The 26,350-nt window shown below is 43.5% G+C and overlaps 1 protein-coding gene across 1 annotated transcript in view; it reads right to left on the minus strand.

The window, feature by feature from the left end:
- Positions 1-24,423, minus strand: part of MAP1A (microtubule associated protein 1A) — a 228,449-nt gene extending 204,026 nt beyond the window's left edge. The window contains exon 1 of the mRNA XM_089676391.1: positions 24,188-24,423. Coding sequence (XP_089532517.1) covers positions 24,188-24,407 — 220 coding nt within the window. The 5' untranslated portion in view covers positions 24,408-24,423. The remainder of the gene's footprint in view (positions 1-24,187) is intronic.
- Positions 24,424-26,350: the final 1,927 nt, after the last annotated feature.

A 26,350-nucleotide genomic window follows, 5' to 3' on the forward strand; every position in this document is an offset into this window, starting at 1 on the left:
ATTTTTCTACTTGCTGTCTTGCAGATCAAAAGGACAAGAGCATACCCGCTAGCACATGTCCCAGGAGGGCCACCAGATCACAAGGTGCCAAAGACTGGGGAGACAGAGAGAGCTAAGATTTTGTGAAAAGGGGCAACTTTTCTATCATGTATTACTCTGCAAAGGAGAGAGGAGGTTGTATCTTTTGATATTAAAGACAGTCATGAAATGTTTTAACATCTCACCACTTGGCTTACTGAACTGGGATTTTAAACACAGCACACATACTGTACACTATATTGGCAAAAGTATTGGGACTACCCTCCAAATCATTGGATTCAGGTGTTCCAATCACCTCCATGGCCACAGATGTATAAAATCAAGCACCTAGGCATGCAGACTGCTTCTACAAACATTTGTGAAAGAACGGGTCACTCTCAGGAGCTCGGTGAATTCAAGCGTGGTACCGTGATAGGTTGCCACCTGTGCAATTAGTCCATCCGTGAAATTTGCTTGCTATTAAATATTTCATGGTCTAATGTTAATGGTATTATAACAAAGTGGAAGCAACTGGGAACAGCAACTCAAACACGAAGTGGTAGCCCACGTAAAATGACAGATCAGGGTCAGCGCATGTTGAAGCGCACAGTGCGCAGAAGTTGCCAACTGTCTGCAGAGTCAATAGCTAAAGACCTCCAAACTTGGTGTGGCCTTCAGATTAGCACAACAACAGTGTGTAGAGAGCTTCATGGAATGGGTTTCCATGGCCGAGCAGCTGCATCCAAGCCTTACATCACCAAGTGCAATGCAAAGCATCGGATGCAGTGGTGTAAAGCACGCCACCACTGGACTATAGAGCAGTGGAGACGTGTTCTCTGGAGTGACAAATCACGCTTCTCTGTCTGGAAAACCAATGGATGTGTCTGGGTTTGGCAGTTGCCAGACGAATGGTAATTGCCTGACTGCATTGTGCCAAACGTAAAGTTTGGTGGAGGGGGGATTATGGTGTGAGGTTGTGTTTCAGGGGTTGGGCTTGGCCCTTTAGTTCCAGTGAAGGGAACTCTTAAAGCATCAGCATACCAAGACATTTTGGATAATTTCATGCTCCCAACTTTGTGGGAACAGTTTGGGGTAGGCCCCTTCCTGTTCCAACATGACTGTGCACCACTACACAAAGCAAGGTCCACAAAGACATAGATGAGTGAGTTTAGGTCGGAGGAACTTGACTGGCCTGCACAGAGTCCTGACCTCAACCCAACAGAATACCTTTGGGATGAATTAGAGCAGAGACTGTGAGCCAGGCCTTCTCGTCCAACATCAGTGCCTGACCTCACAAATGTGCTTTTGGAAGAATGGTCAAACCTTCCCATAGACACACTCCTAAACCTCGTGGACAGCTTCCCAGAACAGTTGAAGTTGCTACAGCTGCAAAGGGTGGGCCAACTCAATATTGAAAAGAAATTAGCAGCTGACAAGAGCAGACCTGCCATAAAGTGGTATATTACAAATCCTATGCGGAGTAATGATCACTAAATTAGTGAATGCAAATAGTATTTATTAAGATCACATGGATCATGGAAAGGTAGACATTATATCATGGTGAACAGTTTTCAATCATAAAAATAAAATAAAAAAAATATAAAACAAATTGTTTTTATATTTTTTTTTTGTTTATGATTGAAAACTGTTCACCATGATATAATGTCTACCTTTCCATGATCCATGTGATCTTAATAAATACTACAGTATTTGCATTCACTAATATAGTATATGTTATTGCAGGTTACTTGTGAGAACTGTCAAAGATAAATCTGATTTAACTGCATACATAGAAACATTTATGCTTATATTATCCCTATCTAAACTGGATTGTCATGCAACGGTAAGGTGTTGGGCTGCTAGGTATAGTGTTTTTTTCTTGTCTTGTATTTGTTAAAGCCAAACTCCAGGAATTTGGCCACTTTAGAAAATGTTCTAGATTACTAGGGGTTATGTCCAATAAAGGTGCATACAACCTCATGGACTTATTCCTTTAATTATGAATTAACATTTTTATGGAGCAATAGTAGCATAGCTATTGCTATGCTTCCAGACCTCTGATGTTGGACCTTCTGGTCTCATCTCCAGAGTTGCATGCAGCCTCTGTGCCTGCCCCTCCCATCCCTTCCTCCTGCTCAATCACAGTGTGCTTTCTGTTAAGTGCATTCCCAAAAAAGAAAGACTCCTGTGGATGGGCGGGGGCAGAAGATTTTATGTGTGAGAAGACAGTGTTTCTCCTGTCAGAGCTCTGGGAGTATGGTGATAACTGTACTCACAGAGCTCCATAAAACTGTCAGTTGTAAATCAAAGCGATAACTCCAGAGGTGGCATGCACCTACCTTGTTGGACTTAACTTGTAGTAAGTCAGCACATTTTACAGATTGGATACATTTCCAAAGTTCCGCTTTAAGATGAGGGTGCTCCTTGCATGCGGTTACATTTTGATCTCAGTTTCTTTTACCATGCATTTTATTGATCTTAAAAAGGGTTTTACAAGAGTGTAACAATAGGTAGAACTGAAAAAAAAGCATTCAAACAAAAGATGCATATGACAAATAGGAAACAATTACGATGGGAAAGGTACAATCAATGAAAAAAATTGATGAACAGGTGGTGGTGGTTAGTGTATCCAGAGACAAGCGGTGTTCGGCACAGCTCAATGCAAGGAAGATACAGCGGGTAAATTAAGTATTGAATATGTCACCATTTTTCTCAGTAAGTATATTTCTAAAGGTGCTATTGACATGCCAGTAACAACCCATGCAATGCATAGATACAAAGAAACCAAAACAAATAAGTTCAGAAATTAAGTTATCTGTAATAAAATGGAATGATACAGGAAATAAAGTATTGAGCACGCTAACTGAAATTTATTTAAAGTATTACTAAACCCAGGACCCTGCATTCACTATATCTGGTCTCCCACAGTACACAGAACATGAAAAAAGGCAATTATTTTAGTTAATAAAAACTTCTAAATACCTTTTCTCATCAGCAATTAGAGCAGTCTTGTGACTTCTATCAGTGTTCAGCCAAGCACTAGCTAAAGCTTGTAGGAGGAGTTTTCTTTCAGCTCTAGGAGGATGTAAAACCCCTGACCTCTGTCTGACCAGTGCTGATCACAATGCACTCTCCCAAGAAAAAAAAAAAAAACCTCTATAGCAATACACACCAAACTGAGGAGCATGCGCAAAATGCCTACCGTTCAGTCTGTCTTATTAGGAGATAAGAGGTGGTCGCTTGAAAAAGGGAACAGAAAAGTCAGGATCAAACTACCTTTTTACACAATGCAAAGGATTAACCACTTAGGTTCCACTGTGAGTATAACAAGCATACTTTACTGCATATACAGACTGATTTTACTGTTATGGGTTTAGTAACACTTTAATACTTTGTTCAAAATCCTTTGTTGATAATGACAGCTTCAAGATGCCTCCTGTATTGAGTAACTAATTCTTCCACACTAACAGACTTCAAATCTTCACAATCTTCTTATGGGCCTCTTCTATGAACTCTGGTCTTTAGCTCTTTCCATAGATTTTCTATTGGATTTACGTTAGGCGATTGGCTGGACCATTCTAGCAGCTTTATTTTCTTTCTTTGAAACCAAAAGTTCCATCCTTATATGCTGATATGAATATGAACCTTATTGTGCTACCCACATCTACGTAATAAAAAATTAATCCAAGAGGAATAGTGCAAAAATAAATATAGAAAAAACAAAATAAATTAATATAGATGATATCTAGCCGCAGTGCACTTGGTGACCTCTCATACTAGACATAACATAAAATAAATCAATCAAAAATAGTGCTGCATTGCGGTAAATAGCACTTTTTGGTCCTATCACCCTTGGGGCGGGGCTTGGATCGCGGTACCACGGCCATATGGAATTCAGATGGTGCTTTGTTTTAGCACACAGCTGCAAATATGGGCATTGTCACATCGGCTCATTGACTGTATACCTTGGTGCAGACTGGCACCCTATACATGTGAGTGCAATACATTTGTTGGTTTTACTAATAAAGTATATTAAGGATAAGGAGCTATTTGGAACATTTTTTACATGTTATGGAGCGGAGCTGAGAGGAGGAAGTGATATGCACAGTATACTGGAGCCTTAACTGGAGAGGTGGAATCGTTTTCTGTCCCGGTGATAGAACCATAAAGTGCTGTTGACTGAACACTTGGAGAGATGTCATATTTTTGAGGTTAGAGTTCACCTGGTAATGGTTTGGCACTGGAATTTATGCTGAATACTTCTACACAAAGGGGAAGTGTTGATGTTTAAGCACATCTCATAGTTCACGATTGGAGTTTTTATGTGAGATTGGGACATTTCTCACTGGCATTTAACATATACACGTGTGGATTTATATGTACAGTAATATATTGTGTTATTATAAAATATAATATGGTATTTTGATTAAAGTATGTGAAACATTTCATAATACCTAGGATCATTTTCATCATGATGGTACCAGGGCAGCACTATTTTTGATTTAATTTCTTTGAAACCAATTGAGAGTTTCCTTGGCTTTGTGTTTGGGATCATTGTCTTGCTGAAATGTCCACCCTCATTTCATCTTCATCATCCTGATAGATGGGAGCAGATTTTTATCAAGAATGTCTTGGTACATTTTTCCATTAATCCTTCCTTCAATGAAATAAAATTTGCCAGTACTGTATGTTGAGAAACAGCCCCACACCATGATGTTCCCACCTCCTTGCTTCCTTGTTGGTATGGTGTTTTTGGGGTGATGTGCAGTGCCATTTGACCTCCAAACATGGTGTGTATTATGGCATCCAAAGAGTTCAATTTTAGTCTTACCTGACCAGACTATATTCTCCCAGTATTTCCCAGGCTTGTCTAAATGTTGTGCAGCAAACATTAAACAAGCTTCAACATGCTTTTTCTTCAGCAATGGAGTCTTGAGTGTGCATACAGGCCACAGCAGTTACATGCGTTACAAGTGCATTACTTATTGCTTTCTTTGAAAAATTTGTACCTGCTAATTCCAGGTCTTCCTGAAGCTCTCCATAAGTGGTCCTTGTCTCTTGGACAACTCTTCTGATAATTCTTTTCACTCCTCTGTCAGAAATCTTGCGAGGAGCACCTGGTCATGGCCAGTTTATGGTGAAATTATGTTCTTTCCACTTTCAGACTATGGCCCCAACAGTGCTCACTGGAACATTTAGAACTTTAGAAATCCTTCTGTAACCAATGCCATTGGTATGTTTTGCAATAATGAGGTTGCAAAGGACTTGAGCGAGCTCTTTACTTTTACCCATAATGAGATGTTTCTTTTGACACCTTGCTAATAAGACACCTTTTTATAGACCATCAGCTCAAACTAAACCAGCTGATCATAATTTGCACTGACAAGGCGCAGGATTGCTTTCTAAGTACTGATAGATTTCAGCTTCGCATACTAGCACATTATGAATGTAATCACATAATTACCTGAAAACAAAGCCCTCCAGCAAAGAATTGTCACGGCTCCTCAAGGCTTCCATCTTCACCTAGTCTTATTTCAAAGTTCACGAGTTGCGGAAATCTGATTGGCCGGCCACGATGTCATCCCTCCTGTCCTGCGCATGCAAAAAGGGAGTTTCGGACACAGCACGGCTCTCTCACTGGATGACATCACCGGTGCTTCTAGAGTAAATATCTCCTAAATGGTGCACATTTAGGAGATATTTACAGGCAAAATATACAAAAAAAGAGTTTACTTACACTTTAAAAGATCCCTTGATTGGTGTAACTATATGGAAGAAATTCCCTAAAGGGGCCTCTGAAGCTGGTCAGTTAGTAAAAGATCCCTCAATTAACATAAATATATTCCATGCATTTACGCCAATCGAGGGATAATTTACCAACTAACCAGCTGTATGCCACTTTCATCCCCTAAGAGGTCATTTAAGTCAAGAATAGAAATGAGGGATTCAGGTTGGATGGTTTGGTTACCTTCTCCTTATTATGCAATATGAACATATGCTTTTACAACTTATAGTTATCTATTATGGGCTGATGTGTTCTCTCTCCCTCCATGGCCATTGATATCATCTTCTTGCGTTCCTGGAAGTGCTTAAGCATTGTTCAAGACAATTGTCCTGTTTTTGGTGGGATCTGCTCAAAGTCCACTGGTATGATGCCCCCTAAGGAACTCATTTTGTAGTTAGTATATTGTATGTTTGTCTAGCTAATCGTAATGATTATAACAATAAAGAAAATGTATTGCATTGTTTTGTATTGATATATGTATCTGGTTTATTTGATTTGGTGAAACATGTTGAGAGTAAGCTGCTGAAATAGTCCATTAAAAGTCACAGTGATCTCCAATGTATCTAAGTGATGATTTTAAGAACACAAGATTTTTGTGGGGTTTTTTTTATGTTGTCACATAATAAAATTGTTAAATTTTTTATTGTTGCTAGCATCATGTTTCGGCACCTAAAAACATCCCTTTATTTTTCTCATTATTGTATCAATACCTTTTCCCTATGTCATTCCAATTTATTACACATAACTAAATTTCTGAACGTATTTGTTTTAGTTTCTTTGTATGTATGGATTGCATGGGTTGTTACCGACATGTGGTGAAAATTTCATGTCAATAGCACCTTTAGAAATATATTTACTGAGAAAAATGGTGACATGTTCAATACTTATTTTACCCGCTGTATGTGCATATTATCTTCTGGGGGATTCAAGGTGATGTTAGCTATACAGAGAGGGATCTCATGTTGTGGAAAGTAGAAGAGGAATAATTAAGATCTACAATTGGACACCAGGAAGCATGGAAGAAAAAGTAGCTGTGAAAGGATAGAACTGGCTCAGGCAGGCAAGATAAAAAAAGGGTGTGTAGCCAGGTAGAAATTAGTTATTTAGGTACTGCCCCAGATGGAGGGTAGGAGCTCATGTTCTTCCCTATTCTTTGGCTTTTGGCAGGATCTATGGGTCTGACCCACTTCACCTGTGTATATAAAAGTGGTCAAAAAAAGGTCCGTCACTGCTCTTGCCATTATCTAGTCTTGGTTCCTGTCCATAGTCTTACCCCGGTTCCTGTCCACAGTCTTACCCCGGTTCCTGTCCACAGTCTTACCCATCTCCCCAGTTCCCCAAAGAGAGCTACTGTACACCTGTAGGAGGTACACAGATGACACAACCTGCCATCAAGATGTAAAATCATCAAAACTTGGGGTTTGTCCTGAAGATACCAGCTGCTGGAGCATACCTTTGTTGGATGCTGTGGCCACATGGATTCTACCTCTGCCGGTACCCTGGGGCAGCACATAGCCTGGTTCAGCTTAGGGACTAGGAAATTAGGAAAAATTACAGTCATTGAAAATACTTGGAAAACTCCTGCTGTTCTTTGGACTTTGTGTACCTTAGACTGTATGCTGTTTTGCACTTTATTTCAGTAAAATCTTTGAAATTTTGTCATCCACCTGGTCTGAAGTCCTTTAAAAAGGGTGCAATGCAAGTAAACAGCACAACTTTGCACCTGAATGATGAGTCAGTATGTTAAGAGTCACCTTACTGCAACATATACATGTGGTTGCCACAAGCAACAAAGGTACAGTCAGCAAGAAACCTGTCATAAATGTGTACCTACGCCACATTCCATCTCCCATAGCAACTAGGGGGGGAACTGCAATGCAGAGGTCCCCATCCTGTACAGAGGTACAGAAGTTCAGTAGTTTAAGTCAAGTGCATGGGATCAGTAGTGAGAAATGCTAGACAGGTGGCTGTGGTCAGTGTTCAGCAAAGCCCGCTTAATTGCAAGCAACAGAGGAAAGTTGTACATTTACACGGGGACACGAGAGTAACTGGAGAATAGTTGTGCACGACGGAAACCTCAGCCTCATCCCAAGGCATTGGCAAAAACAGAAGCAAAGGTACCCCATGTACATGAATTAGAGAGACCCTGTACAAGGTGCTTAGCGTAGCCCAGCAGAACCCACCCATGCTTCCCAGACTTGGCGCCCAACAAGTTAATCAGAAAATGCAGAGGACATGACAAAACAACCACCACCCTACTGACCCCTTGCTATAGGTGGGCATAGAATTTATGGGGGGGGGGGTTGATGAATTTGGTTTGAGGCCCCCATTAGCAGAATTTATGTTTGTGTTTCAATCAGAGCAATAGCAAGCATTGCTTGAAGTTCAAACAACAGTTGCGATTCAGCCAGGGTGACCACATTGTAAGAAATTTATGAATGTTCAAATGGTGGTAAGTGTAATCTCCTAGATTGTAAGCTCCAAGGAGCAGGGCCCTCCTATCCCTCTTGTATTGAACTGTATTGTTGCTGTACTGTCTCCCGTTATATTATAAAGCGCTGAGCAAACTGTTGGCGCTATATAAATCCTGTATAATAATAATAAGTGTTCTTTCAAGAATCATACTACCCTTTACCACTAGGATATTAATTAGTTCGTCCCCACCCCATCCCGGCAATAGATAAGACACTCACCTTCACAGTTCCGGACATCTCCGGGAACAAGAGTCAGGCTCTGCATACACCATCAAGCAGCCTGCAGCCTCTCTCAGATCCCACCTGGTCACCGTGCTCTGTGTGTCACTTCTTCCATTCCTTCTTTCAGGGGACAGCGCTGCCCCCCTGAAAAATTCTGCTGCCCCCCTGAAAAATGCCGTCCTAGGCAAATGCCTTGTTTGCCTTGTGGTAAATACACACCTGCATATTGCTCATGTAAATCACCACCTCTTTAAGGCTGCCTACCCCTGGCTTTTTAGCTTTTAGAGTTTTATTTAACACATCACAACAAGCAGCTTTATTCTGGGGTTTTTTTTTGGCTTAGTGCTAAAGAACAATATTTCAGCTCCTAAACACCTTTGTTAGCACCAGCAAAGACAATGTTAGAGCCTTCACACTTTAGAGTTACCGTTTGCTGCAAATCAATCATTTCTTGCTGAATTCCTTCCATCGCATTGACTAGATACATAGATTCCTGTTCATAGACACTAAGAAAGGGAAATGAGATTTGTAGGCACTCATAATAAAATAGAATACAGAAAATAAAACTGAAATAAAAATAAATGTATGATTACACAATACAAGCTCCCTATACTTTATCTACAGTGGACAGTGTTCTATTACAAATGGGAATAACAGACATTGAAGGATGGATGTAATATGTCCATTCCTATTGCTAGTGAAGCCAAAAAAAACATCAACTGTGTTAGTTATCAACGCTAACAGTACAATAACCACATAATGTATGCCAATTTTGGTCAATATTTACGGTATATAATGAATTGTAATTATAAAATGCATTGATGATTAGCCTATTTGCATCTTCAGTTCCTGTGAAAGCTGCTGAAAATACAAAGTACAAACTGGAGCCAAGGAAATATAAATGATTAAATGGAACTGTTGTGTGTAATTTATTTAATAAGCAAGTGTAAACTTAAAGCTGAACTCCACACAAACAGCTAAATACACAAATGACATGCATATACAGTATGTGAATAGCTTTACCTACCAAAACATTTATAATTCCGTCCACCCAGTTCTGAGATTTACACAGCCCTGCCACACAGCACAGCTCAGTGTGGTAGGGAAGGAGGAACAATTTTTCTCTGCTCCAATTAAAGTGGTTATAAATCCTAAAGGTTTTTTACCTTGAAGTGGCAGAAAACTCTCTACCTTGATTTTTACCTGCAGGAAAGCTTACAACTTACCTGTAGGTAAAATGAATACCTCCTAAATGTGCACTGCATACCCATGCCTCTGTGCCGTGCTCAGCGCTCCCTGCTTGCACCGATATGCAGCTTCCGGTGTGAGGTGACGCACGTCCGGTGTAGGACGCCATCTTAGTACACCCAGGAAGTACCACATGGATGGTGGATACCACATGCAGCAGGAGGAAGGAACTGCATTTGAAATGTGAGTGTACTTCTTATTTGAATAAAGACTGTCTTGCTCAAATTACTGCACTCTTTTATTACTCACTGGTATTGTGAGTAATACACTCTACAGAGTACCTATACAGAGGGTCCTGGAGGAGGTATTGGAGAAGGATCATTAACAGGAGACCTTAGGTGATCCTGAAGGCTTTCTGAAGTTATCTTGAAAGAGGAGAGCTACTAGCCGATGATGTGAAGAATCCAGGGTGATCCTGAATGCTTTTTTGGCCCTTTGTGGTCACGTAAAGGAGGTGAGGAGGCACTGCAGCTGGAGTGGAAAAAAGTGTGTGCTGGCACTTGCACGAATTCTTCACGTATTGCACATTGCATGTTTTAGAGAAACACTTAATACTGCTATTTATGGACTAATTTGGTGTTTGTCTTGATGGTTTATGAGATTTGAAGTGACACTATCACGTTTTTTTCAATTTATCCATTATTTGTGTGTGTCACCTTTATAGGTCACTAAGGTGACCCCAACACAATTATATGTCACTGAGGTCGATGTATATATTGTCATCACTCTCACTAGTCACATTGGTGATTGTATTGTTTTTTTTTTATTTTTTGCACAGTATTATTTTTATTTATTTTTATTTTTATTTTCAAGCATTGCACTATATATTTTCACAGTTGTTAAGCTGATTGGTTATCAAATTTGGGTGTTAGCTGCTAGTGATCCGGGCCTACTTCCAAATCAGAGCAAGAGGATTTTTTGTTTACATGCGCAGGAGTGACGTCATTGCAGCTCGGCCAGTCAGAAGGCCAGAGTCCGCAAACCTGGAAGGAAGGCCAGGTGAAGATGGAAGCCCTGTGAGCGGTGTCAGCGCACTGCTGGAGTATTTCATAATGTGATGCATACTAACATACTATGATATCACCTTGCAGGGGGAAACCTTTTTTTTTTCTTTAGAAGGTTTACTATCACTATAATGCACTCCTTGCATTAAGGCAAAAAAATGTTTATGTTAACCCCTTCCTGCCAAGAGTACGCTCCCAGCACAAAGATAGATACGCATTTTTCCTTCGCCGTTGTTCTCGTCTGCCCGGCCTCTCTAGACCCCTTACACCGTTTTGAGGCTATTTGTCATAAGATGGAACCAGTTCGTCATTCTCTCTCCGAGATCTATGCTTCCCTGACTCACCCGGGTGCCGACTACGTTCCGCCGTTTCTGGCTAAGTGGGAGGCAGACCTGGACCTGCGACTCACGGCTCAGCAGAGGGAGATAATTCTATATTTCTCCCACAAATCCTCAATTGACTCTAGGGTCCAGGAAACTGGCTATAAAATTCTCACTAGATGGTATAGGGTCCCCGTTACACACCATCGTATTTCCCCTCAGATTTCTGACGTTGTGGGATGGGGGAGGGGTCCATGCTCTACACTTTTGGCATTGCCCATTGATTCAACCTTTTTGGCAGGGAGTGCTCAGTGTCATTATCCTCTTGGCGCCGGTTGAACGCAAATGTGCGGCCTCCCCGCGTCTGGGCCTAGATGCCAAGCGGCTGCACATTTGAGTTCTATTAAAAAAACATATGTGCTGAGAGCGCACGCCCTGCGCGCTCCCAGCACACATGTTCGGTACTCACGGAAAGGTCCCAATCTCCTCTTTCCCGATCATGTGACTGTCGTGACAGCGAATCATGGCGGTCACATGATCCTAAAACCCCACCCCGCCTCCCAGCTTCTGGAACCCTTAAAGGGCTGGGAGGTGCCAAGGGGTTAAACAACTTACTGATGTTGACATGATTGGCGACCTGCCTATTGCACCTATCGGAGAGACCTATCAATAAATACAAGCGCTCCTTCACTATACAACTCCTGAATGCTGCTAAAGCTTGTATTCCGCTCCGATGGAAAGATGTTAATCTGCCGACGATGGCTCCTTGGTATACCAAAGTTAATGACCTCAGGGACATGGAGGATCTTTCGGCCACGTTACATAATACGGAAGACGCTTTCACTGAGACTTGGTGACCATGGCATTATTTTATATACATGAACTCTTACCTACGAGAGATGTCTGTTACTTGATGATCCTGCGGGGATCGTCAGCATGCGACCTATACAGGGTGACACCGGACCCGCTCCAAGAAAGGATAAGTTGTAAAGAAAGCCGACGATCCCAGCAGGATGGATCGGATCTGCGGATTGAGCATAATGGATCGGAATCTGATTCATTATGCTCAATCCGCAGATCCGATCCATTCTGCGGGGATCGTCGGAGGGGGTGTCACCAAATGATACCGCACCGGGTGACACCAACCCTAGGGACGCCTCTGTGTGCATCTACTCCTTAAGGGGTGAACAAAGAGTCACAAAACGCGTCAAGTTTTTGGATGCAATTCCAGTGTAATCATGTATTGACATCTGGATTGTATATGGTCAACAGTATATTTAATTATATATGAAATGCATTAATATGGATCCATTACAAATCAACTTGTTACCATTGTATCCTCTTTTTATAATCAGACGTTTATTCATTTATTAAACAACATTGGAAACTAGTTCTTCATTGGTCGTGTGTGTGTTGCGCCTCATTCAAAGTTCCAGAACAAATAAATTGGTTGTATGGATACAATTCCATGCTTGTTGGAAAAGTATGCAACTTTTGCGCACATTTCCAGCACGCACCAGTGTGAACCTAGCCTTAGCGACTAATAACAACTAGTCAGAGTTCAATAGCTATGGATTAGTGAAATTTAAACTTTTTTTTGCACTGAATAAACATGACAGTCTTTATAAAAACTTGCAGAGCAAAACAAGAATACCTTTTAGGTACTCATAGTATTTTGGGTCACGGGACAGTTCATAATCATACGAAAATCACTTAAACATACAGAAACACTTAGGGCTCACTCACGCAGGTAGTAGACTCTTCCTTTCCTCTGAAAAGTTATCAGTGGTGAATCGCTTTTTCAGAGATGGTTTAGAGCCAATTTATAGGCTTTGGTAAGGCAATATTGTCACCTCCTGAATGCTTTTTTTCCAAGGGAAACTTTAAATTTAAATATTGTGGCACGCCGTTGTGCCGTGGTCCTATTGACTTCAAAGGGCTAAGTTAAAGGACACGCCAAGTTAAAACTTCCGCACCATGAAGCGTCACAACCACAGTAATGGAAACAGACCCAATCAGCCACCATGTCATATTGTAGGCGGGCGGTTAGGGGGGCAGTAAAAACAGACATTTTTACATCCCCCCAGGCGGCTTTGTAAATGTAGCCTTACACAATTACTGCATCTTCATGTTTCATCCAAATAGAGGATAGACTGATTCTTCATAAGCAGGGGTGGACTGACCATTTGGAAACTCGGGCACTGCCCAAGGGCCAGGGTCAGTAGGGGGCCCCATGAGATGCCCCTGGTACCTTTTTCATAGGCTTTTTTGAGTCTGGGCAAGAACACAGCTCCCCATGATCCCCTATTGCCCGGGGGCCCCATGAGTTGTCAGTCCGCCCCTACTCATAAGAAATATGCATTAGCATGAGATGCTGCCAGTTTACAGTCAGTAAAACTGACCTCTAGGCCTAATTTACACTTGAATTGTAACAGAGCGGTTGAGGTTTGTTTTTAAAGCTCTCCTAGCACCCACCACCAAACCGGTCACATCATTTTACTGGGGACCTGACATCCCTGTACACACAGGGGCAGTGGCATCGCTCTGTGCTGTGCCACAGCTAAATTTATACCCCCCTTGTGTTCAGTAGGATATACCGCCGTCAAACATGACTTATTCAATTGAATGGGGCTGCACTGCGACTGTAATCCTGGTTGTGGCAAGGTTTTCCAAATCAAAATCCCTGTTCAGCTGTCAAAAGAAAAGAAAAATAGGCATTCAGGAGTCATCAGTTTTGCCTTCTTAATGCCTGCCAGCCACTTCTGTATTGCTCTCTGAAGAGGGATCCACCACGGATTGCTTTTCAGAGACTGCCTCAAGTGTAAACCAGCCCATAAAGCTCAACTTCAGACAATTAAAAAAAAAATACCTTTCACTGCAAGGGTGAATTGCTCATTCATGTCTAGGGCAGCCTTTTTCACCTGGGGTGCCTTCAGGTTTCCTCAGGGGTTCCTTAGCAAAATGCCTAAAAATTGCTCAATAACTGTATACAAGCCTCAGGTGGATCAAGCTTGCCTCTTAGTTACACAAAGATTCGGGATTTCATTGTTCATCATTACAACCTTCTAGCCGCCGACACCCTGACAACCAGTGGTGTCATTGGATGATAAGGAGGATGTTGGACACTTGCACAGCATCCTTTCTTGCCCCTCCCCAGTCCCTTCCCATCAGCACTGAGGTCACATTAGCTGAGTGAGAGAGAGAAACTGAGGGAGAAGAGAAACAATGGAATACTAGTCAGTACCAGTGTGTGAAGGTAGATTTGCTTTGGACGAATAAATCACCTCGAATGTTGGGTGTCCTACCATTATGTAAAACTATTAGTTTAGTTTTTTACATTTTGGAATGGGGAACCTTGAGATTGTGCATAATTTTAAAGAATGTCTTGACTGACAAAAAAGTTGAGAAACACTGGTCTAGGGCAGGGGTGGGCAACTGTGGCCCTCCAGCTGTTGGTGAACTACAAGTCCCATCATGCCTCTGCCTTTGGGAGTCATGCTTGTAACTGTCAGTTTTGCAATGCATCATGGGACTTGTAGTTCTGCAACAGCTGGAGGGCCGCAGTTGCCCACCCCTGGTCTACGGTAATAATAAAAGTAGACATACTTACCTGACCCTCTGCTCCTCCCTGCACCAAGACTGGTCCCTGTAGCTTCTATACTCTCGTGCTCTAGGGTGCTGACGTCATCAAGACCAAGCAGGGTACTGACCTAGGGAAGTGCTGGGGTGGGCTGTGCCCCCCCAGATTTTAGTTGTGCCCCCCCTAGGTCTCTGAAAGTGCATCCACAGGTCCATGAGTCAGTCTGATGTGGACAGTTGATATAAGGGGCATTCTGATTGGGACAATCCATATAAGGGGACACTGTGATGGGACTTACCTAATGTAATCGGGCACTCTGATGGGGACACTTGACGTACAAGAGCACTCTGATGGGGACACCTGATGTAAGGGAGCACTGTGATTGGAACAGCTGATGTAAGGGAGCATTCTAAAGGGGACACCTGATTTAAAGGAGCACTGTGATGGGGACACCTGATGTAAGGGAGCACTGTGATGGGGCACCTGATGTAAAGGAGCACTGTGATGGGGACACCTGATGTAAGGGAGCACTGTGATGGGGCACCTGATGTAAAGGAGCACTGTGATGGGGACACCTGATGCAAGGGAGCACTCTGATGGGGACCCCTGATGTAAGGGAGCATTCTGAAGGGGACACCTGATGTAAAGGAGCACTGTGATGGGAACACCTGATGTAAGGGAGCACTGTGATGGGGACACCTGATATAAGGGAGCACTGTGATGGGGACACCTGATATAAGGGAGCACTGTGATGGGGACACCTGATGTAAGGGAGCACTGTGTAAGGGATGTAAGGGAGCACTGTGTAGGGAACAGCTGATGTAAAGGAGCACTGTGATGGGGACACCTGATGTAAAGGAGCACTGTGATGGGGACACCTGATGTAAAGGAGCACTGTGATGGGAACAGCTGATGTAAGGGAGCACTATGATGGGGACACCTGATGTAAGGGAGCACTGTGATGGGGACACCTGATGTAAGGGAGCACTCTGGTGGGGACCCTGATTTAATGGAGGACTCTGATGAGTACTTATGATGTAAGAGGGATTCTGATGAGGTCTCCTGATGTAAAGGGGGACTCTGATAGGAACACCTGATATAAGGGTGCACAGGTTCTGTTTAATCATCCTAATCTAGTGCCAGCCTAATGCATATTAGTGTTTCCCAGGCTGTGACACTGTAACAGACTGTCAGTGACTCTCACACAGTGCTGATTGTGCCCCCTGCCAATCTCTCCTGTCTTAAAGAGCTATACTGATTAAAAGATCTTCAGCAGGAAAAACACTTCTGGGAGCTGCCTGGTCCTCTGCAAGCCGTGGTTCCTCCTTTTGAATCCCATGTCATTACAGGAGACTGTAGTGTTTTACAGACCCAAGGAAGGAACCACAGAGCTTGTGGGGAACCAGGCATCTGACACTTGGAAGGTGTTTCAGCCATCATAGCTGCTGAAGTAAACAGAGATCACTGGCACAGGCTGGAAGAACTCTTTTCTTTGAAAGAAGTTTTTAAAAAGGAATCACTCAGGAATAGGTGTTTGTGAGAACGAGAATCTCTACTGATTTTGCAAAAGTGCAGCCTTAATCCTCAGTCCTCATGCACACGGGGCGTTTTTACAGCAGCTGTTTTTGACTTTTGGTGTTTTTTTCTACAGCCAGTAAACTCCCCACCATGTTATCCTATGTGTCCATGCACATATAGGCTTTAATCAGCATTTTTTGGCAGTGTTGCTTTCTGACTGGAAAAAAACCTAGAACTAGCTCTAATGCTGAAAAACGAAGCAAAAAGCAGCAAACCAGAGTTTTTGGGTGTTTTTTTTATTTTTTTTTTAAGAAACATTTTTATTTTTTTGTGTGTAAAAAACACTAAATAAACACAGCTAAACGCTAATGCAAAAATGCAAAAAACTCATGTTTTTAAAGCGACTTTACACAGCTAATGCTACCAGTTATTAAAACGCCATTTTTGAGCTTTGGCATTTTTTTATTAGCCAATAGAAAAAAATATCATTTGTTGCTAGGTTTTCAGCTTCTTTAGCTTTTCCATCAGCTTTTATTTCTTTTTTTATTATTATTATCATTAATAATTTATTATTATTTGGGGTTTTTTAGGGTAAGGACCATATGGAAGAAACATATATTTGAAATATATTCTTCCCAAATATATTGACATATATTTGAAATGCTACAATTTTGACCATATTCAAGATAGATAGATAGATAGATAGATAGATAATATACTGCATGTTGAAATGCGTTTTTATTACAAAATATATGAAAAATATTTTTTAAAATACATTTCAAATATACTGTATGTCTTTGAAAATACAACTCTACATTTTTGGAATGCATTTACAAATATATGTAAAAAATATATGTTACAATTCATTTTTTACATGTTAAAAAAAATCTGAAGAATATATTTAAAAAATATATATTTTTAAAAAATATATATTTTTTAAATATATTCTTCAGATTTTTTTTCAATATATAAAAAAGTAATTTTAACATATATTTCTACATATATTTGTAAATGCATTCCAAGAAATAATAATAATTTATTTCAGGTTTTTTTAAGGTTCAGGGTTAATTATTTATCATGATTTTTTATTTATATGTGTGTTTATTTTACATTTATTTATTCATATATGATTACTATTTTTTTTTTCATTTAAGCAGAAAAACATTCTAAACACGTGTTAAATGCACCAAAGTGCATTTCTATGGGAATCAAATCTGCCCAATTTGAGCTACAAAAGTAGCTCCAAAACTTTTTTGAGCTTCAAGCGTTCAGTTTCAGGTGACTTGGGGTGGAGATGTGAACCATCTCTATAGAGTATTATTGATTTTTTTTTCTCCCAGAGTGTTTTGGATCTTAGAGCTTCGACCTATAAAACGCTCAGGTGTGAATGGGGCGTAAAGCAATCCACCCATCGGCACAGAGCTCCTCCAATCCCACAATCTCCTCCTCACATCATAGGACTACTTTTTGGATCCAGGAGCATGACAGAAGAGGAGGAAGTCAGGAGAAGGTGGACCTTCATCTTTTCTGGCACTGCATATTATTTGTTCTGGATCAGGGTCAGGCATTGCCATGGTGCAGCCAAGCTGGCCACCATCACTATAGCAAGGAGTGATCCTGTGTCCTGGCCGTTGAGCCTCATTGGTTGTTACGATGATGGCAACTCATGCCGCTGATCCACGGCTCACGCCACCTCGGGGGGGGCCCAGACAGAACCCTGGTTGAGAAACGCTGAGCTAGGGTTTCCATGTAATCACAATGTAGGTGAGACAAGCAATGTGGGCCAATGACAGCACTGCAGTACAGAGAAGCACACGGCCTGAATACAGGCAGATGACGCAAGACGCACTTCACCGGAGGAACGTTTTATGGGCTCCCGTTTTCCTCCCTCCTAATCTATGGGCGAGAGTGGAGGACAGATGATGGATCAGGACACACTCTGCATGCCGGGATCTGCATTAGAAGTAATGTCAGCCGTGTGCTATCCAATCATCTCCCAGCGCAGGCCGGTGACTCAGCGATTCCAGAAGTATACCAGCAATGCGTCTAGTCTCCCTGCAAATCTAATGAGCTCCGAATATTCCATCACACATTCCCTGCAGGATGTATATAGATGGGGCGCACAGGAGGTCACCCAGACTATCAGAGGTACAGACAAGGCAACGGGAAACATCAGCTGCACAATAAATGTTTGGTTCGCTTCTTACGTTTGACTTGTTAGTTTAAACCTGGCCATACACCATACAATCTGATTGTACAATCTCCTTTAGAGCCGGTTCACACTATAGAAACGCAGTCAAGATGCATTCCGGATGCGTTTTTGCATGTGTGTTTTTGGCGTGTTCTGGTGCGTTTTTTATGCATTCCATTTCTTTTTTTCCCCTCTCTTTTTCTTCAATTTAAATAGGGACATGTGTGTTCCAGTGCATTTTTGGTGCGTTCCGGTGTGTTTTTTACGCATTTTACCACATTTCAGTACAGTTCTGTGCAGGACAAATGCAGCATGTTCTACTTTTTTTTCTGCAACTGGAACACACTGGAACTGCAAGCACTGATGTGAACTATGACATTGACAACCATATAACCTACTTTCTGTGCGTTTTGGATGCAGGAAAAAAGCAACTGAAACGCATGTCGTGTGAACTTGCCCTTAGTTTTACCAGTATATATACCGTATTTTCCGGCGTATAAGACGACCCCCTACTTTTCCTGTTAAAATGTAGTGTTTGGGCTATACTCGCCGTATAAGACTACCCCTCTTCCAATGCACACCAGTGGGAAGAATAGTGTCCCATCATTGGTGTCAGTGGGAGAAATAGTGTCCCATCATTGGTTTTAGTGGGAGGAATAGTGCCCCATCATTGGTGTCAGTGGGAGGAATAGTGTCCCATCATTGGTGTCAGTGGGAGGAATAGTGTCCCATCATTGGTATTAGTGGGAGGAATAGTGTCCCATCATTGGTGTCAGTGGGAGGAATAGTGCCCCATCATTGGTGTCAGTGGGAGGAATAGTGCCCCATCATTGGTGTCAGTGGGAGGAAGAGTGTCCCATCATTGGTGTCAGTGGGAGGAATAGTGCCCCATCATTGGTGTCAGTGGGAGGAATAGTGCCCCAACATTGGTGTCAGAGCGACGAATCGTGCCCCATCATTGGTGTCAGTGGGAGGAATAGTATCCCATCATTGGTGTCAGTGGGGGGTGGAGGAATAGTGCCCCATCATTGGTGTCAGTGGGGGGGGGGAGGAATAGTGCCCCATCATTGGTATCAGTGGGGGGGAGGAAAAGTGCCCCATCGTTGGGGTCAGTGGGAGGAATAATGCCCCATCATTGGTGTCAGTGGGAGGAATAGTGCCCCATCGTTGGTGTCAGTGGGAGGAATAATGCCCCATCATTGGTATCAGTGACACCAATGATGGGGCACTATTCCTCTCACTGACACCAATGACACTTGCTGACCCCTGTTCCAGTATAGTGCTGCTGCAGCCAGCATATGTGATTGCAGCAGCACCTCTGTATGGCACACTTACCGGCCGCTCCTTCACTCGATTTTCGCGGGGCCGCTCGGCTCCGCCTCCTTGCCATTGATTAGCCGCCTGTGTGCCTGGCGGCCAGTCACCGGTGAGGAGGCGGAGCCGAGCAGCCATGCGAACATCCAGTAGCCGAACCGAATGAAGGAGCAGCCGCGCTTCCTGGACCGGATCGTCATGGGACCGGAGCCAGGTAAGAAACAGCAGCCCTTGCCCACCCCTGTACTTAGTGTCCCTTGGAAGGGGGGGCGGGAGCACCGCGCTGCCCCCCTAAAAAGTGTCAGCATGCCGTACACCGGCGTATAAGACGACCCCCGACTTTTGAGAAGATTTTCAAGGGGTAAAAAGTCATCTTATACGCCGGAAAATAAGGTAGAGACAAAAAGAGGGTGCATGGGCCTAGTGCATTACCTTTAAAAATTAGATTTATTGATAAAAACTAAAATACTCAGAAGAGAAATAAAATCAAATGGAAAGCATGTCACAAGGGATGCAATGTGGTCCAAAACCCCTGAAGGTGGTCTGGAGGGGGACTGTAGACCTCTGGTTGGAGCCCAGGCTCTGAGGAAGAGGCACAACCACGGAACGTGTCAGCCACCAGCTATCTAGAGGTCTACAGTCCCCCACCACACCAGCTTCAGGGGTTTTGGACCACATTGCATCCCTTGTGACATGCTTTCCATTTGATTTTATGTCTTTTGTGAGTATTTTGTTTTTTTATTAATAAATCTCATTTTTAAAAGTAATGCACTAGGCCCATGCGCCCTCTTTTTGTCTCCTTATATACAGTTCTCTGTGGATTTCCCTGGTCTGTTGAGGGCAGCAAGGCTTGCATTCCTTCCATACACATGTGGGGATATTGACATTGTGGAGTCCACTGTCCAGCGCAGGAGCTCAGGCATTCGGTTGCTTTTTTCTTCCTTAGTTTTACCAAACCTACAATGTATAATATGAAGACAAATCTAAACAGCCCATTCTATCAGTAATAAATCAGACACTACATAGTTCCACGTTGATCTATGGCTGACCATACACTGTGCAATCTGATTATACAATCATTCCTTTAGCCCTGGTTCACACTAATGCAGTGCGGGAAACACAGCAAATCCTGTATTTCTGGCATCACATTGCAATCGCACGGTGTCAAGGCGATCTGGTATGGGTGTCAATGTTAAATTAACAAAAACCCAAAACAGATTGCAAAACGCAATGCAATAACCAGAACTTGCATCACAAGGGTGTGCAGACCCATACGATGCGAATCAAGTGCGAGAAAAAAGGGTCCTGCAACTTTTTGGTGCGGATGCGATGCGAATGGAACCATACATAGTTACATACATAGTAGCATAGTTAGTCTGGCTGAAAAAAGACAAAAGTCCATCCAGTGCAACCAATTTAAATTTACCAAAACAATGTATTTTGGGGTCAAACCGATACAATGTGATCAATTTGCATCCAATCACACAAGCCGTTCTATTACAGAGCTCAGATTGTACAATGTATATGGCCAGCTTCAGAGAACTGCAATGCAGGAAAAAGTAACGACATCCAGCTCAGTGCAATGTTCTAGCTGAGCCAAGACTCTCACTGAGCGGCTTCACAGACAGGCACAGAAAGTTTCCTCCTGCAGTACAGAGGAGATCCATGGAGGGCGAGGGGCTTCATTACCAACAATAGACATGTGACTGTCATCGCCCAATCCCACTGAGATATACAGCCCTGACCTTGTCCTCATACATGGGGGGTCTATATGGGAGAGATGACACCTCCCTGTATGACATTACTGGGGGGGGGGGGCTATAGGAGTTCTATATCGGATAGATGACACCTCCCTGTATGACATTACTGGGGGGGGGTTCTATAGGAATTCTATATCAAACAGATGACACCTCCCTGTATGACATTACTGGGGGGGGTCTATAGGAGTTCTATATGGGATAGATGACATCTCCCTGTATGACATTACTGGGGGGTGGGGGGGTCTATAGGAGTTCTATATGGGATAGATGACACCTCCCTGTATGACATTACTGGGGGGGGGAGGTCTATAGGAGTTCTATATCGGATAGATGACACCTCCCTGTATGACATTACTATGGGGGGGGCTATAGGAGTTCTATATGAGATAGATGACACCTCCCTGTATGACATTACTGGGGGGGGGGCTATAGGAGTTCTATATGGGATAGATGACACCTCCCTGTATGACATAACTGGGGGGGGGGGCTATAGGAGTTCTATATGGGATAGATGACACCTCCCTGTATGACATAACTGGGGGGGGGGGCTATAGGAGTTCTATATGGGATAGATGACACCTCCCTGTATGACATTACTTTACTGGGGGGGGGGGTCTATAGGAATTCTATATCAGACAGATGACACCTCCCTGTATGACATTACTGGGGGGGGGGTCTATAGGAGTTCTATATGGGATAGATGACACCTCCCTGTATGACATTACTGGGGGGGGGGGTCTATAGGAATTCTATATCAGACAGATGACACCTCCCTGTATGACATTACTGGGGGGGGGGTCTATAGGAGTTCTATATGGGATAGATGACACCTCCCTGTATGACATTACTGGGGGGGGGGGTCTATAGGAATTCTATATCAGACAGATGACACCTCCCTGTATGACATTACTGGGGGGGGGGGGGTCTATAGGAGTTCTATATGGGATAGATGACACCTCCCTGTATGACATTACTGGGGGGAGGTCTACAGGAGTTCTATATCGGATAGATGACACCTCCCTGTATGACATTACTGGGGGGGGTCTATAGGAGTTCTATATGGGATAGATGACATCTCCCTGTATGACATTACTATGGGGGGGGGGCTATAGGAGTTCTATATCGGATAGATGACACCTCCCTGTATGACATTACTGGGGGGGGGGTCTATAGGAGTTCTATATCAGATAGATGACACCTCCCTGTATGACATTACTGGGGGGGGGTCTATAGGAGTTCTATATCGGATAGATGACACCTCCCCGTATGACATTACTGGGGGGGGGGTCTATAGGAGTTCTGTATGGGATAGATGACACCTCCCTGTATGACATTACTGGGGGGGGGGGTCTATAGGAGTTTTGTATGGGATAGATGACACCTCCCTGTATGACATTACTGGGGGGGGGGGTCTATAGGAGTTCTGTATGGGATAGATGACACCTCCCTGTATGAAATTACTGGGGGGGGGGGTCTATAGGAGTTCTATATCGGACATGCGGTGGATCTATAGGAGTTTTTATCAGACTTGTCGGGCCCCAGACGTGACATTACTGCAGACGCTGCATACATGGGGGGGGGGGGGGTCTCAGTTTGGGTGACACAATGATTAAGAATACTGCAGTGTAATAGACAGGATCGGTGTACAACCCCCCCCCCCCCCCCCCCCCGCTCCTCCAACACAGCCGACACACACATTCATTGCTGCACATTTCTACGGACAATACACGGGGGGGGGGGGGGGGACACAACAAGGTACAATGAGGAATGGACTTGGCAGGGAAAGCAGATCGTACAATCCGATTGTATAATCTATGTCCGCCATAAAGCAGATCGTACAATCCGATTGTATAATGTATGTCCACCATAAAGCAGATCGTACAATCAGATTGTCCAGTGTGTGACCACCCTGAGGTCTGTCTATGGGTCTGCAGTATGCAGATCGTGTGCCAGTCCCTCGGGCAGATAACATGTAGACGTTGCTTTAGTAAAGGCGATCAGGCTGGTTGAACCTGCAGGGAATTTTCCCGTCATTTAGTAAATGTTGTCAGATCCACGCCCAGTCGTGTGTAACGGTCTTTTATCTTGCAGGTGATTGGATGGCAGAAGTCAGCAGAGCTCCAGCGAGGGAACGTTCCCTGCACAGTGAGGCAGGTCCTCAGTACATGACCCCACATCTCCTGCATCCTGCACCTCGGCGTCCATACACTATACAATCTGATTGTACGATCGGCTTCTGGTGACTATCTATTACATATTCTGTTTTATGTTGGAATAGACGCTTCGATAATTGATCGATTTACGTTCTGATCGATCTCTCCCAATAGGAATAATCGATGGATATGCCACAGACAGGGAGGTGGATTCTGACCATATTTGCAGGTTATCGATTGTTATCTTTGTCACCATCATGCAATGTCAGAATCTGACTGCTCGAAATCCAATCGTATTGGTTGATCAGTATTGATCGTACTGATCACTGCAAAATGATCAATAATATCCCCCCCCCTCCCCCGATCGGAAGGGTACGCTGTGTCTATTGGAGTGTTGGTGGATCGGATGGCTCACATCGATGGTGTATGGTCACTATTAGACGCAGTACACGGGCCTGCCTGCTCGGGTACACACTGACATGTTCAGCTTTGCCCTCCTATTTCCGGTAAATGGAAGCAGATCGTACAATCAGATCGCACAGTGTATGGCTCCTGCCATCACACCCCCTCATCCGGGCACCCCAGAGTCCAGCCGCTCACCGTGCTCCAGGTGATCCCTCACCGCCTGCAGCTGGCTCTCGGTGGCGATGTCCCCGATGACGATGAGCAGGTAATGTCTCCGAGGATCCCACCTGGCGGCGGAGGCTGCAGCAGTGGCCGAGCGCCGCTCTCCGTGGTGCTGAACCTCCAGCGCCGAGCCTGCTGCGCCGGTCTCCATGGCAACGCCGAGGGCCTCCGCACAGCCCGCCTCGGTCTCCATGGAAACGTCCAGGAGGCTGAAAGGGAAAGGGAGGGAGTGCGCTCGGGTTCTTAAAAGAAGGTCCGGGCGCCGCTGATTGGTCGAAACAGACTCGCCAACGCGATGCAAGAAAACGGGGCGTGACTAAAGGGGAAAGCGGTGTTCTCATTGGCTGGTGTAGGAAAGCTTATCCATCCTTCATGGGAGGAACGTTCCCAATGTTAACCTCTGAGGCGCCGGGGCCAGGAGGAGTTTTTTTTTGCAGAGTAATTTCTGCAGTCATGGTGATCCATTACAAAACATTCCCACGAATCAGAATATTACATACAGGGCCGAGGGGACTAATATGTAGTGGAAGGGTGGGGGCCTTTGGTGTTTAAAGGGGGAGTCCACTTTGAGGCCAAAAACTATGCTCTTAGCCCCACCCCTTCTCCTGCGCATCACCTTAGTACATATAGGAAGTGCTGGTGAGTGTCAGCTCCTCGGCCTCCAGCCTGCCGTCTGAGGTGTGCGCTTATGGGGACTGACTGACCAACCGTGCCAGTTCTGACGCTTCTCTCCTACATGGGTGATTGATAGACAATTACCCGCAACCCCCAGATGTTATATAGATTTGGTAACCACTTGCCCTCCATAGGATTTACCCCCCCCCTTCCTGAGAAGGCCACGTTGTGCGATACGGCGCTGCGTAACTTTAACCACTTCCATACCGGGCACATTCACCCCCTTCCTGACCAGGCCAATTTCCAGCTTTCAGTGCTGTAACACTTTGAGTGACAATTATGCAGTCATGCAACACTGTCCCTGTATGCAATTGTTATTTTTTTCACACAAATAGAGCTTTCCTTTGGTGGTAATTAATCACCCCTGGTTTTTTTATTTTTTGCACTATAAACAAAAAAAGACCGGAAATTTGGGGGGGGGTAAGGTTTTCTTTATTTCTATTATAAAATTTTGCAAATAAGTAATTTTTCTTAATACATTTAGGCAAAAATTTATACTGCTACATAGCTGTGGTAAAAAATAACCAAAATCAGTGTATTTTATTTAGTCTGTGTGAAAGGTACAGAGTCTACAAGCTGTGGCACCGATCATTGCGAATTGATCACACCTGAAGCACTGATGGCCTATTTCATTTCTTGAGGCCCTAACATGCTAGGAAAGTACAAAAAGCCCCCAAAAGACCCCTTTGTGGAAAACAGTCCAAGGTATTTAGTAAAAGACATGGTGAGTTTTTGAAGTTGTATTTTTTTTTCCACAATGCTTTCGAAAATGAAGAAATTATTATTTTTTTGTTTTCACACATAATTGTCAAAATAAGTTATTTCTCACACCTAGCAGAGGCAAACTTGCATTTGCACCCAAAAACACATTATGCTACACCTCCTGAGTATGGTGATACCACACGTGTGAGCAGGGGCGGACTGATAACTCATGGGGCCCCTGGGCATTAGGGGATCATGGGGCCCCTGTGTCCTTGCCCAAACTCAAAAAAGCCTATGAAAAAGGTACTAGGGGCATCTCATGGGGCCCCCTACTGACTCCAGGCCCTCAGGCAGTGACCGAGTTTCCAAATGGTCAGTCCGCCCCTGCATGTGAGACATTTCCACAGCCTGGCCACATACAGAGGCCCAACATCCAAGGAGCACCTTCACATGCTCTAGAAGCATAAAAAAGGGGCATAAATTACACATCTAATTTCCTGACTACCTACCACAGTTTTGAAGGCCCTGGAGCACCAGTACGGTGGAAACACTCACAAAATTACCTCATTTTAAAAGCAAACACCCCAAGGTATATTTTATCAGGCATAATAAGTCTTTTGAATATGTTATCCTTTTCCACAAGTTTTTGGAAAATGTGAAAAAGAAAATGAAAAAGTATTTTTTTTTTTTTTTTTTTACACAAAGTTGTCAATTTATAGGATATTTCTTCTATACTCAAAAATACATTTTGCTACTCCC

The sequence above is a fragment of the Staurois parvus genome, unplaced genomic scaffold, assembly GCF_062004578.1.
Source record: "Staurois parvus isolate SC_StPar_1 unplaced genomic scaffold, SC_StPar_1.0 ptg000168l, whole genome shotgun sequence".
Classification (NCBI taxonomy): Eukaryota; Metazoa; Chordata; class Amphibia; order Anura; family Ranidae; genus Staurois; species Staurois parvus.